The 13,548-nt window shown below is 37.9% G+C and overlaps 1 protein-coding gene across 31 annotated transcripts in view; it reads right to left on the bottom strand.

The window, feature by feature from the left end:
• The window catches only part of DENND1A (DENN domain containing 1A), a 176,974-nt gene that overhangs the window by 81,760 nt on the left and 81,666 nt on the right, over positions 1 to 13,548 (bottom strand). For all 31 annotated transcript variants that reach the window (XR_014936214.1, XM_032448081.2, XM_032448087.2 and 28 more), the window contains one exon: positions 8,488 to 8,588. Coding sequence is in view for 21 of the 31 variants with exons in the window: in XM_032448081.2 (XP_032303972.2) it covers positions 8,488 to 8,588 (101 nt within the window). In the remaining 10 variants the exon portion in view is untranslated. The remainder of the gene's footprint in view (positions 1 to 8,487; positions 8,589 to 13,548) is intronic.

Below are 13,548 nucleotides of genomic sequence, written 5' to 3'. Positions count from 1 at the left end.
TATGGGTTCAGACACATTTTAAATAATTCAACTAAGTATAAATTTTGAAATACTTACATTCATAATACAAAGATGTAAAAATTACTTTGTAAGATTCTGATCAACTCCATAATTACAACGGCATACACTGGAATCATTATCCCTTTCAGAACACAGTAACGAACTACATTGAGAGGTTCTTAGGCCAAATTTATAGCTTCAAACATAGGTGTGACACTTCTGTTACCAAACAGAAAGTTAAGAAAGACTGATCTTTTCAGACTTCAGTTCAATCATGTTAGCAAATAGCAATATGGGCTACTACGTAGCACAGGAAGAATACTGAATGAAAGCTGGATCTTTGTATATACAGTATTTCTAATATTAAGCTTTACTACAGGACTCCCACTCAGCTAATCAGGAAAAGCTCATATTTGCATTGCTTATTAGAACATATCAAAGAGGATGCCAAAACTGCTAGATGCAAATATGGCATACACTGCCTGTTAAACTGAAAGCACAGACAGACACAACTTTTAAAATAGAGCCTCATTTGATTTTGGATACAGAAGCTCAAAGAGCTCATTTTCAATTTCAGATGAGAAAGAAGAAAAATGTCACTGTTCTGCCTTGTTTTAAAATATCTTCCATATTGCTTTTATAGACGTGTGCCTACTGTTCTGTAAGGGAAAGAACTACTGCTGCACACTAGCAAAAATCACTGCTTCTCATTTTTGTGAGGAAAAATTGTTTGAAAAGTAACAATTTCTGATATGCATATTAATAATTATCATGTTTACTACTGTACCTTGAAAACTGCTACTCTGTTGGGTGCTGCACCAAGAGATGTGAACAGCCTCTATGCTAGATACTCTGCATGAAAACACTGGTTTGTTCTTCTCATTTGAAGACAAACAGATAAAGCATCAATAACTGCAGAGAATCCAACAAGTTCTGAAGCAGTGTGTACTGCATCATAGCTTTCCCAACTGCACAGCCTGGCATGAACACCCTCACCCAAGCTTCACCCAACCACAGCACCCTGTCACCACCCAGAGGCACTGATAACTCAGGAACTAACTTGGTGCAAGTCCCAAAGCTTCTGCTTCCTTGGGGATTCCACAGATGAAAACCAAAACATATATCCCAGTTCTTGGATACAATTTTTTACCATTCAACATGATACACACTTAGTGCATATGGATTGCTGCTCATCTGAGGAGTATTTATTTGTCATTTTGCATGTTTTATTTGTGACAAACACTCTCTCTTTCACCCACATCTCTTCATTTCCAATGGCCACATTCCAGGAGCAAGAAAATACCCAGTAATTTCATATTCAAAGTATAAACCATTGGTTTGGCTGCCAGCTGCACAAATGCTCAACTTCCCTGTGTGCCTTGCTATGCTGTTCAAGGCTCCTCCAGTATGCACTGAAATGAATGTGTTTCTAATTAAGTAGTTTCAGAAACACGACAGCTTCAATCTCAAAAATACAAAGTCTGAACCTCGGCAGGAAGTCTTACGACTGCAAACGTCTCATCTAGTAGAACCTTGGCTAATGTAATGAAAGGAAGCAGGAAGAGTGCAGTATTCCAGAAAACCAGCCATTTTATTAATGCATCCAAAAGCAGAACCTGTCACCAAGCATAAGAAAATCTGAATCTGTACAAGTTGATTCACTATCATGTCCATCCTCCAATCGCCCAGTTCAGCAACAAAACAATGCAAATGCCTAAACCCTTAAAACCTGGCACTCCCAGTAAAATTTTAGGGAACTGACAGAAAGATGTGTCTTAAGACACAAGGGTCACCTTTGAAAAGGCAATTAACTGCATCCAATTTTCTAGTGAAAATGATCATATGTAAAGGCAATACAGCTTTATAGCTGTTACAGGGATGGTATGAAGGCCACAACGCTTAAACTTTTGTCAGGTTTTGAAAGCTGTTTTTTTCCTGTGACCTTGCATTGCTGTGCATTAAAGAACTCCAGGCAGGTGCTTCATTGTGCTGCACTTGGACAGCCTGGAGAAAGCAGCAGGACAATTTGACCAGAGCACTACAAAGAGTGGCTTTACTTTACTCATTCATAAAAAACCCTCAGGTTCTGCTGATCAATACAAAAAAGAAAACTTCAAAGCAGAAATCTGTTTTAAAATATGCTAATTTTGCAACATTTGTGTTACTTTTATGAACAGTTGCAGAGATTTCATCTAGGGAATGAGGTGGAGCCCAGGAGATGATATTGAGTAACTTTATCTTTGAGAAAAAAAAATATATTGTTCCATATTCTAAACCACAGAGCAAAAGCAAAACCATTTTAAGGATAATTCACTGTGATAGCTTCTTATACCTGCAACAGATTAACTAAGCAAACATAAATAACCACAATATAACGTAATTCTGGTAAAGAGCACATAATTATTTCCTCTCAAGTCTACCAAAGAAAATACATTCTTCTGTCATCACTCATCAATGTGACTGAGAAAGAAATACACCTGAAGTGAACGTTGAAGATTCACATCAGGCTTCATTATGTGCCATTACTCAGACAGCTAACATGCTGTACTAGAGAACATTATGCACTTCTCACCATCCAGACCACACTACAGTAGTCCTTCCCCACTGCCATTCAAATCTGAAGCCATTTTTACCAGGTTCCATGTGCATTTACAAAACTTTCCAGTCAGCTTCGGTAACATCCACTGCTTGTATAAACATGAGAAACACTTTGTGCAATCTAATCCTTCTGAGACCCATGACAGATTAAAGACTGACCTACGGACCAGCTTTACACACAGCTCGACAAGTCCTGGGGCTTCCTACAGCCACAACTCGCAATTACTCCAAGTTGTTTGATGGCAGCAATAGCCATTAAGTGCACAATAAGAAGTATCAGTTTCTGCTGTGCACATTCACTGCTTAAACAAAAAGCCTGCCTAAGCCTTTTAGAACAAAGACTGAGGCTATTGCTCCTCTTGTGCCACCGCAGTTCCCAATGCAGGGTTATTTACAATCAAATGAGTTATATAGGTAAATACCAAATCATTAAAGAAGCAATGCATAAGCATGAATATGGATATTGTGGACTTAATGGCGAGATATCGCCCATTTATTACAGTTGCGTTTTACAATTTCTTTAATTCGTTTCCTTAGGCTAACTAGAGATCTCTTAATTACGCTCCCAAGAGGTGGGCAACAACTAATTGGAAGAGAATCAGGTGAAATAGAGGGACGCTTCCTCTTAAGTGAAAAACAACAGCAAATAAAACCAACAAAAAAAGTTCATCTTAACCTACAGATCTCAAAGAAAGTTCATAGTTTACAGCTGCGCAGGGAATTGCACCAATTTGCTCCACAGATCCAGGAAAATGATGTTGTGTTGAGGGATATGATTTAGCTGGAAAGTATTGGTAATGGTTGGACTGGATGATCTTCTAGGTCTTTTCCAACCTTGATAATTCTGCGATTCTGATTCTGTGAAAATGGATTAGATCCCATTTACTAAGTTCAAGTCCTGACATACAAACGGTGACTCTGTGTGTTGCTCACACACCACCTGCATGTTATGCTTTAAGCAGCCTCCTGATTTCAGATTGCTTCCTGGGATGCAAAAGATTCAGTCCCAAATTTATCAGGGTAATTGATTCAAATTAGAAACCTGACTGCATAAATTTGAGTGATGTAGAAGAGACACAGCTAAGAAACCACAAGAGTAACTACAGCAGCTTTCAGTGAGTACACAGATGAAGCAGGTTATGCCAAAAGCTACTCAGAGGCCCACAAGTAAGGAACCTTTGTTTCCCAAGCAGCAGGAGGACGTGCCCCTCAGTTCGCCTCTCCACCTTTCTAAAGGCTCACACAGAGCAATGCACAAGTTTAGAAAACGAGAGAAAGGGAGTTTAAAAAACAACCACAAAAAAAAACAAAAACAAAAACAAACAAACAAACAAACAAAAAAACCCCACAACCCTACAGGGAAAGGGAAAACTGCACCTCTGCACCAGCAGAAACATTTGTGCAGCCCCTGTGTCAGGGTGCTCTGCAAAGGGCTCTCTCAATGAACTCTGTTGTCTGCAAAGAGATCTATCTAATATAAAAGGCACTTTAAATCACCTCAGAAATTTTTCTGCTGCTTCTGGTCGAAGCACACATAATAACCAGTGATAAAGCTCTGGACTGAAAGAACATGCTAGGCTGCAGCATGCCTAGTAGTGACCGTATTTACAGCCCAGTAAAGACAGTATTTTCTTATAGACTAATTTTAAACACAGACAATAATAGCAAAAAGAAAGAAAACAGACACAGTGGAGATGCTCTTATGCCACGTGAAAACCAAACTGAAACAAGTAGTGAGGAAAATTAATAGACTGTTTAACATCAAGAAATATTTAATTCTCAGCAACAAAGTAGATGGATGTGATCTGGCCAGATTTAAGTATCTGCACATGCTTGGTGGCTGGAGCCCATTAACCAGTGCATCTGGCACCTGCTGGCATGCAGTCCTACCTCCTGTGGCAACAGTTCATGTGCCTCTTCTGTTGCTCTCTATTCAAAGGAGGATGCAATTGTGCATTAAGGTGCAAACTCTAATGATAGAATTCTCACCAATGTTCTGTCTCCTCCACCCAAAATCTTTCCCTGGGCTGGAAATACATTGAGGAGTGGTTCCTAGTTAGAAAAAAAAACAAAGAGCCACCCCTCAGCACACTAGGAGTCGGGTGACTGAAATCTCTTTCACACATACATGAGCCACTGTTACTGGCTCTGCATTCCTAGCACAAAGTGTAAGCGCAGGGAGAAGAAACGTTTTGAAGATGGGGTGTTGGCCTTTTCAGTTCTGTTAAGTACACAAATAAGGAGTGCAGCTGCACATTAATATTAAATTTTTAAAAATCTTTTCAAGAGGGAAGGGGGAAGAAAATTTATCTCTTTCTCTGTCATAAGCTAAAAAAAAATTAGCAAAGGTCAAGCAGCAAAAATCAGAAACAACAGTGGTTTGAAAGTGTGTGATGTATAAACAAAGATAAAGGACATGATGCTACAGAAAAAAAAAAAAAGAAAAAAAGAAGAGCTTTAACCATGTCAGTGAGACATTCACTGTAAGCATGCTTGCAGCAGAGTTATCATTAACACATAACAATATCCAATTATCCACCTTTTCCTTCATCATCTTTCTCACAACAGCTCAAGGGAACTCTCCTCACTATGAAATTTCTCTTATGTGTGGTTGGCTAAAAGAATCTTCAAATGCCATGAGCAGAGTTGCTGTATTCTACCTTCCCAGTCTCTGGAAGCAGAGCTGCTTTTCTTTTCTGTAGTTCTGGAAAGATCCCACAGTCATCGTGTGTGTTGCCCCAGGGAAATGCAACAGATTTCAAATTTCACAGGCATGGAACTGAGATGGAGTATATCAGTCAGGACATTAAAAGTTTCCTTTACATAAAAAGACTCCACTGAAATTTTTATTAAAAGCAAATAATCATATATGGAATATCCTTTTTTTTCAAGAACTCTCAAAGGATAACAAATAATATAGCAATCCTATTCCCTTCAGCAATTTTCACTAAGTTCAGAAGGAGATTGAGAAGCACCAACAGCACGGTCAGTACACACCAAAGGACAGCAAACAGCCAACTGGAGGAATGTCATTTTCTGCAGTTTTAAGAATGGAAAAATTCACATCACTTCAAATTTTCTGTTTCCATTCCAGCTCTTTAAAATTCTTACATCACATTTGTGAAATAAATGAAAGACAGGGAATAAAACTCAATTAAAATAAACTCTTGTGTTTTTAAATAGTTTCAGGTCATTTCCCCGTAGAGACAGATGCTGATAAGCATTTGATTGCCTTAAACCAGACAGAGCGAAGCTGATTTCACAGAACAGATAGGCAAAAATTACCTTTCCAGTTTCACACAGTTACAAAATAAATGGACTCTATTTTAAGAAATATCATTATGGCACACAAATTGTTATTAAACCTAATTACTCAAACAATTTGTGCATGTGACTACCTCTCCAAATGAAGTTCGTATCAGGCTAAGGCAATCTGTTGTATTTATGAGCATGCAATTACCTCCTAATAGTAATATGTTTTAAAATCATACTTTTCACACACTGGCTGGCTTATTTGTTGTATGGCAGGGTGTTACACCATGAAAGAATTCATTCAAGTAGAGCTCAATGTCTCATGTCTTTATCTCTGGGTACACTGCCCAAGTGTTTGCTTTTGCACATCTCTGCACAAAGCTGTGGGATCTGGACTCAGCCCCTTTTTAACATGGCTTTGTCAGAAAGTCAATGAATATCACATCTTCAAACCCAGCAAAAAAGCCTCTTGTGGTCCACATCCTGGTCCTGAAAACTCCTAGCAGCATGTACCTGAAGAAAAAACTGGCAGCAGCAGCCTTCATGTGTTAATTACACATGCAAAGCCCATTATGCAGAGAAAGGGCACCTGCTGGCAGTGCAAATGACTAGAACCTGCCCTTCCTGTGCAGTGAGTAAATTGAAGGTTCATTTCTACAGGAGATAATAGTTTTTAGATTCCATTCTGTGTATCCTCGCAATAGGCACATACTTAACATTTAAATATTCTACTGAGGAACAAGCTTCCTTTAAATCTACATGTTTCAGCTCCTGTCACTTAAAAATGCTAGTTATCCCTGCTAGCTCCTTCCTCTTGCTGAAATGCAGAGAAAACATCACACAGAACAGTATCTCTCTTAAAAGAAAAACCAACAGAACAGCCTCCCTCCCCCAAATCACCATACTAAGAGCCAAATATGAAATAGTGTGACATAGTCAGTGTCAGCTCATTTTTTTCTGGAGGACTTTTTAAACTGCCAGGGCATGTGGTGAGAGAGGGCAGAGGTGGTGCTTTCATGAAGACTTGTTCCAAACTTCTTTGAGGAATAGAAAATGACTGGCCTGTAGTACCCTGGATCTTCCTTCCTGCTTTTTCTAAAGATGTGTAACACCTCTCTGTGGACATGCCTTGCTGCCAATGCATTTCACGCACAGTGAAGCACAGCTTTACGACTTCCAGGATCAGCAGCACTCTCTGGTCAAATCCTTCCTCTCCATGAATTAACAAATGTCCTGCTTAAGCTCAGTTCCTACACAGAGGATTCGACACCTGCTTCCCACAAACCTTCCTGCTCCACGCAGAGTTGGCAAACCCTGTCAGCAAAGACATCACTGAGTTCTCAACCTTTTCTGCGTTCTCCATCACCCAATGGTGTGACCATACAGCAGCAGGTCCATGTTTTCCTTAGTGTTTTCCTTCTTGTTCTAGAACTGTGGAAGCATCAAGGTACCCTACACAGTCCTCACTTCAACTCAAGACAAACTTTGGACTTCCTAATTCCATCCTTGCATGCCCAGGCAACTATTCCTTTAACTCTCTAGCACGGCTTGAAATTTTAAGTTCCCTGGGCCACCTGAGGTAAGGGGGCAGCCACTCTTCCTGGGCAAACTTCATTTGCCTGCTGCATACAGTGTGGGAACAAAAACAGCAAGTCACACAAACTGAGTGACTAACGGCTGAGCAACTAAATGCAGTATCTTAAATTCCTTTGCTAATTACTCAGAATTCTCTTCCTCCAGTCCCATATGTAGCAAATGGGAGATATTACGTTGTGGCTGATTAGGCTAAACTGTTTGACTCTGTGCCAGAAAAGAAATTAAAAACCAAGAGACTGCTTGAGAGGTGCTGTAGACAGGCTTCTGGGAAACTGACCACCAATTCCAAGAGATATCTAATGGCAGACTTATCTGGAGATGTTAGCAGCAAAGAAGGTTTCTTAAGCCACACAAACAGTGTGGAATCACAGAACAATTTATGTTAGAAGGGATCTCAGGAGTGCAACTGCCCCAAGCTCATGGACAAAACAGGGTCAGCTTTGACAGTATTTGGGATTGCTCTTGGGATGTGCCAAAATCTGAGACATCACAACCAAGAAAAAGTTTTCAAATGAATTACAGTCATTCCCCCTAGAATAAGGTAGATTCATTCTAAGTACACAATAGGAATATGAAAATATGATTATAAGGAAATGAATAGCTTTCTCCTCATCCCCAAAAGAAAATCGGGAAAGTAGAAAAACTAAAGCATGTTCCACTGTATCTTTTACTTCCAGAATCTTAATTCAATTTTTATGATTTAACACAAATACACTGAAAACAAAATACAAGTACAAAATATTTAAGTGGCAGCATTGCACAGCAACCAATCACATCAGTGTATTTCAACATACTAATACACAATTATCTGATGCCATTAACGCTTTTTTCTTAACTTCCTGGGTTCACCACTTCCTTAATATACATACATATTTTTAACATATACTAACAGTATCACCATATAATGGGAATTCAGACTTGCTATACAAGAATATGAAAGCTGTTGTGAATCTAGATTTTATATATATACACACACAGTCAAACACATACATATATATCATATATATATATATATATATATATATATATATATAGCCTTACCAACAGTAGTCCAAGAGATGTGGGGGCAGAACAGGAATGTAAACGTGTTGCCAGAACATTGGGTAGAGCATAGCTGCAGATCCATGAATGCAAGCAGTTAACTGAAAAACAGTTTAATGGAAGAACATTAATGGAAGACAAAACAAACAAACAAAAACCTTAAAAAGCTAATGATATAAGAAAAAAAGTAAAGAACCAAATTTGGTTTTATAACATGCTTTTTTAGACAATATTCAGTGTTCCCATTAAAAAAAGGGTACCAGTGGATAAAGCACAACTAGTTTTGGTGGTTAACATTGACTGACTTTGTTAAATAGCTGAAAACACAATTCATTCAACAAACAAAACCTGAAATTAACACCCAGTGTTTATAAAGCAAAAGATATACAGAAATAAAAACTCAAAGGAAAGAAAAAGATGGTAAGGGTAAATAAAACCCTGATCATAGCAATTACCATCCATTAATACAATAAAAATGCACTGAAATTATAAAACAAGCTGAAAAATATTTAAGCTCAGGAAGGCACAATATCAGTAGCACAGTTTTCTTAAGAATATACCACATCAAACTCCATGACTATATTTTTATTACTTGGAAAGTATCTTTGGCTTCTTACCCTTCACCAATCGTTTGAACCACTGATGGTTAAAAACTCATTCAGAATGGTTTTCACATTGGCAGGTACTGAGTTAAAAAGCTCAAAAATAGCAAACAAAAGTGCTGGTCCAGCCCTGGGGAGAACCCCTGTAGTGCTTTGCTGGAAATTATCTGTCTCAGTTCTATAAGCTTTCAGTTTCTCTTCTACAAATGAAAAAGATATCTAAAACAAAAACCGCTTAAAAATTTAATTTTTTACATAAGAATTGATTCTATCAGGTTTAAATGGATTATTTCCTGGCATTATTACAGAGCCTGGTTGATGCTGTAGAGGACTGAACTCAGTAATCCAAGAAGGCCCCTTCCAAATCCCCCTTCCATTGGTTTTAAAACTCAGCAAGAAAAGATTAAACAGACATAATGCTCAACACTGCAGACATCTGAGCAGAACCTGTCACTTATTTTTGAGATGTACTCCCACCTTGCTATCTGGCATGAATTCAAATAACACACTACCACAAGTAAGCACTGCTACTGTCCTTCAACTCTGCCAAGATAAGGACTCAAAAAAAGAAATAGCATATTTGCTGGAGACCTCACCTGATTAGTGACTGCCATACAGAAAACAGGAGCTTAATAATAAGGCAGCCTGAGAAATGCCCAACTGTCAAAACTATGGGAATCCAGCATTTAAAATAAGATTAGTTCCACTACCTCAGCTTCCTGCAGCTGCTGCCGGAGAACATAAAAAAATAGTGATGTACAAAAGACACTGAGATAGTGAACCACATTCTGCAATTATGCCTTTAAGATTTTAAAAGCAAATTAATCAATGGAGTTTTTTCATACACATAAAAATTATGAAATAATGTTGAATTATAATAGGCCATTTTCAGTATATTTTACTCCCTCCCTACTGATGGCTATACACTGCCTAGTGTTACACATGCAGTACCAACATTTGAGAGTAAGATCTTTCTGCATCACTCGGGGCTAAAAGCACAGCAGAAACATGGAGACTGAGTTGCACAAGAATTAAGCAGTGAAAGCAAGGCTGCTGTAAAGACTGTATGGAGGTGAAAACCTATGTTGGCGGCTGGCTGTAAGGGCTGCAACAGAGCTCTCAGGAAGGAAGAATTCACACATGTAGAAGAATAGTTGTAAGGCTGCTGTAGAACAAGAACGGCGCAAGCTTTTAGCTACGTTGTATCACAAGGACATTTAGTGAATGGTATTGATCACACCTTGTGTTTTCCTTAACCTTAGAGCCCTGAGACATGTCAGAAACCTATCAAGGAAGAAGAGGCAGTGTGTTCGCACATTCTGTGACAAGGGAGAAGTGAAATGGCAACCTCTCAGCTCTCAAGAACAAAAGACTATCAGTGCCAGAATGGCATTTTTTGCTTTGTAATAATACACTACTTTAACACTGCTCTGTAAGTAATGAAATTCACTCCAGTAAGACGGAGCCAAGTAGAAACATGATCATATTTCACAAATTTAAGTTTTTTAAGAATCAACTATTTTCATATGACCTGTTGTCATCACACACTGTCAGCAATTCTTCCTGAGATAGGGCTGCAAGGGGAAGGTGTGATGGAAGACAACACTGGGCTATAGGAAGGCTTGTTTCCTTTTTCTAACTGCATGCTCCCACCAGTAGTTGCTCTTCTGTTAAACAGTTTTTATGCATTCTGATTCACATTTGGCTACGTACAAGTAGTTAGATCAGGGTATTTTTTGTTATTGCTGTTTTCAAGAAAAAGTAATTAATATTTTGAGAAACTACTTGAATTTCCTTTTGTAGAAAACAAAAGAGAAAAAAATTGAAGAGGACAGAAATAAGTCGTCCAGGGGATCAGCACACATAGTTTATAAACTACCTAATAAATTCAGACCCACTTACCTCTAAATGGCACTAAGGATATTTCAAATCTTACGTAATTTACTATAACATGAATTCATTCTATCACAAAAGACTTTTCCACTCAAGACTGCTTAATTATCACTCTTTTACTTGATGTTATATTTAAACAAGAATGAAGTGTGCTGCATCTCTCACAATGGAAAGAAATTAAGTGCACATAGGATCCTCCTGCTTTTTTTGTTTAAAAAGAAAGTAAGAAAGAAAGAAAGAAAATAAGAAAGAAAGAAAGAAAGAAAGAAAGAAAGAAAGAAAGAAAGAAAGAAAGAAAGAAAGAAAGAAAGAAAGAAAGAAAGAAAGAAAGAAAGAAAGAAAGAAAGAAAGAAAGAAAGAAAGAAAGAAAGAAAGAAAGAAAGAAAGAAAGAAAGAAAGAAAGAAAGAAAGAAAGAAAGAAAGAAAGAAAGAAAGAAAGAAAGAAAGAAAGAAAGAAAGAAAGAAACAACACCACAAAAAAATACCAACAAAACAAAACCACCAAGAAACCAATCCCCTCTCCACCACCACACCACCCTCCCTCTGCTTTGAGAATTCTCAGTTTGGTACGTTTCCAGTTACAAGGTCTTGGCTTCCGCTGAGCACAGTTTGAAATAAAATAATGCAGCTTGTTCCTACTGCTGGAACATGCAGAGCAGAGCGTGCAGGCAAGGAATCACTGGCTCCGGCCCAACACTTCAAACCTGTCTTACACTGTCACTCCAATCTTGGAGCAGTTATATATAAAGTTGTAAGATAAGAACGCGTAGTATGAATACCCTTCCCTACCAAAGACCGAGACATGCTTTTATCTTGGACAGAGGCAAAAGGAAAAGGAAAAGCAGAAGATAGGATAGAAAACACAACCCTACTTGTGAAATGGCTCATTAAGGAAGGCAAAGTGACAGGTAAGTAATTCTTCTTTCCAGGCTCTGTCACAAAGAGAGAGAGATTAAACCAACCAACCACACATTTTGAAATGCTTTGGATAGTTATTCTTTCCCCCTCTCTGTTAATTCCCTACTCTCTTCATTCCTTAGTTTTATAAAATAATCATCTCTTTAATTTTTATTTAGTTTACTTTAGTAGAGAGGACCTAAAATGCTTAGCAGATGTAAAATTAAGATTTTACAAGTTCATTATGATACCGAGCTATGTAACACTCAAATCCTATCAGTTACATGTAGGATAGATTGTAAACATTTAATAATTATTCATAGTTTCCAGAGTTTACTCTAACTCTCTGAGTTTTACCTACCTTACCAAGGAACATGAGAATAACTACTGTAATCTACTCTTTCCTTTTTCTGCCTTGTATCTTACATCCTATAGCTTCTGCCTTTCACATATTATTTACAATTCCAAGAAGCAGTTTTAACCTCAATCAAAAAAGTAGGTCATGGTCAACAGTAACAGGGTAGGTAACACCCAACCAAATGGACATGGAGGACTGTATTTTAGAAAGGATCATTTGAGTACTTAGGCCATAGCACTAGAGAGCAGCATTTATTAAAACCATCTTATGCTTCCCATTCATAAAGGAAAACAATCAATATCCATTTACAGAGCAAACAAAATGAAAACTTAACATTTCCTTTTAGAAAGAAAAATCACAATATTATTGACTGAAAAACCTTCAAATGCCTAACACAAAACTTTGAACTAAATCAAGCTCATGCTTGGTTTTGATGTGCAGTCATTTTCAGAAGAGAGCACTCCAGAGTGTTCAGTACCTTTTATCTCTCAGATCCTTGATGGAGCCTAAACAACATTAAGACTAAACCTTTTAAAACAAAACTGGGGGGAAAAAAAAGAAAAAAAAAAAAAAAAAAAAAAAAAAGAGGAAAAAGAAGTGGATTGTCTTATTTTAGTCCAATTCTTGGGTCCATCCAGAGAAGGTTACTAGAAAACATATATAGCGGTATCATTTATCTGTCTTCTTTTCTGTCAAATATATTATGAAAAGTAGACTTTGCAGCATGAACATTAGAATCCTTACTCACCAAAAAGCCCAACAAAGCATGCATCAAAAAACTTCTTCATTTGAATGTTAGAGGGGAAAAGAAGTTGAGTAAAGTCATCATTTAGAACCACATAACTGAGTTTAGGTTGCATGGCTAAGGCTGGAAGGGGCCCTGGAGATCATCAGACTGACCCTATCTGCCCAGTTCAAAATATCACCAACTGCAGCTCTTTGCTCAGGTCAGTAGTCAGTTGGGTTTAAAATATCACCAAGCACAGAGACTCCTCAGCATCTCCAGCCCCTTTTTGCAGGCCACATACATTCATGTGCTTACTGCTTTTGTGTATTAAAACATATATATATATATATTTCTTTAGTAAATAAACCCAAGTAATCTGAATGGCCAGAGGCACTTCTTATTAGTGGCACATCAACGTACACTTCTTTTTCTAAGACTCCAGAAAAACTCCATGCCAATCAACGAAATTATATAGAAAATAATGAACGTAGTTACACTTCAATGTAAAAGCAGGGTTTCATCTCTGCTTACTGGGTCCTTCAACAAGAAAAGAATTTTTCACAAGTTTCTGGATATCCTCATGT

Source organism: Coturnix japonica, chromosome 21 (assembly GCF_054131305.1).
Source record: "Coturnix japonica strain WE chromosome 21, WE-NBRP24, whole genome shotgun sequence".
Taxonomy (NCBI): Eukaryota; Metazoa; Chordata; class Aves; order Galliformes; family Phasianidae; genus Coturnix; species Coturnix japonica.
Note: the sequence above shows the minus strand (reverse complement) of the source record. Positions and strands in the feature narration are given on the sequence as shown.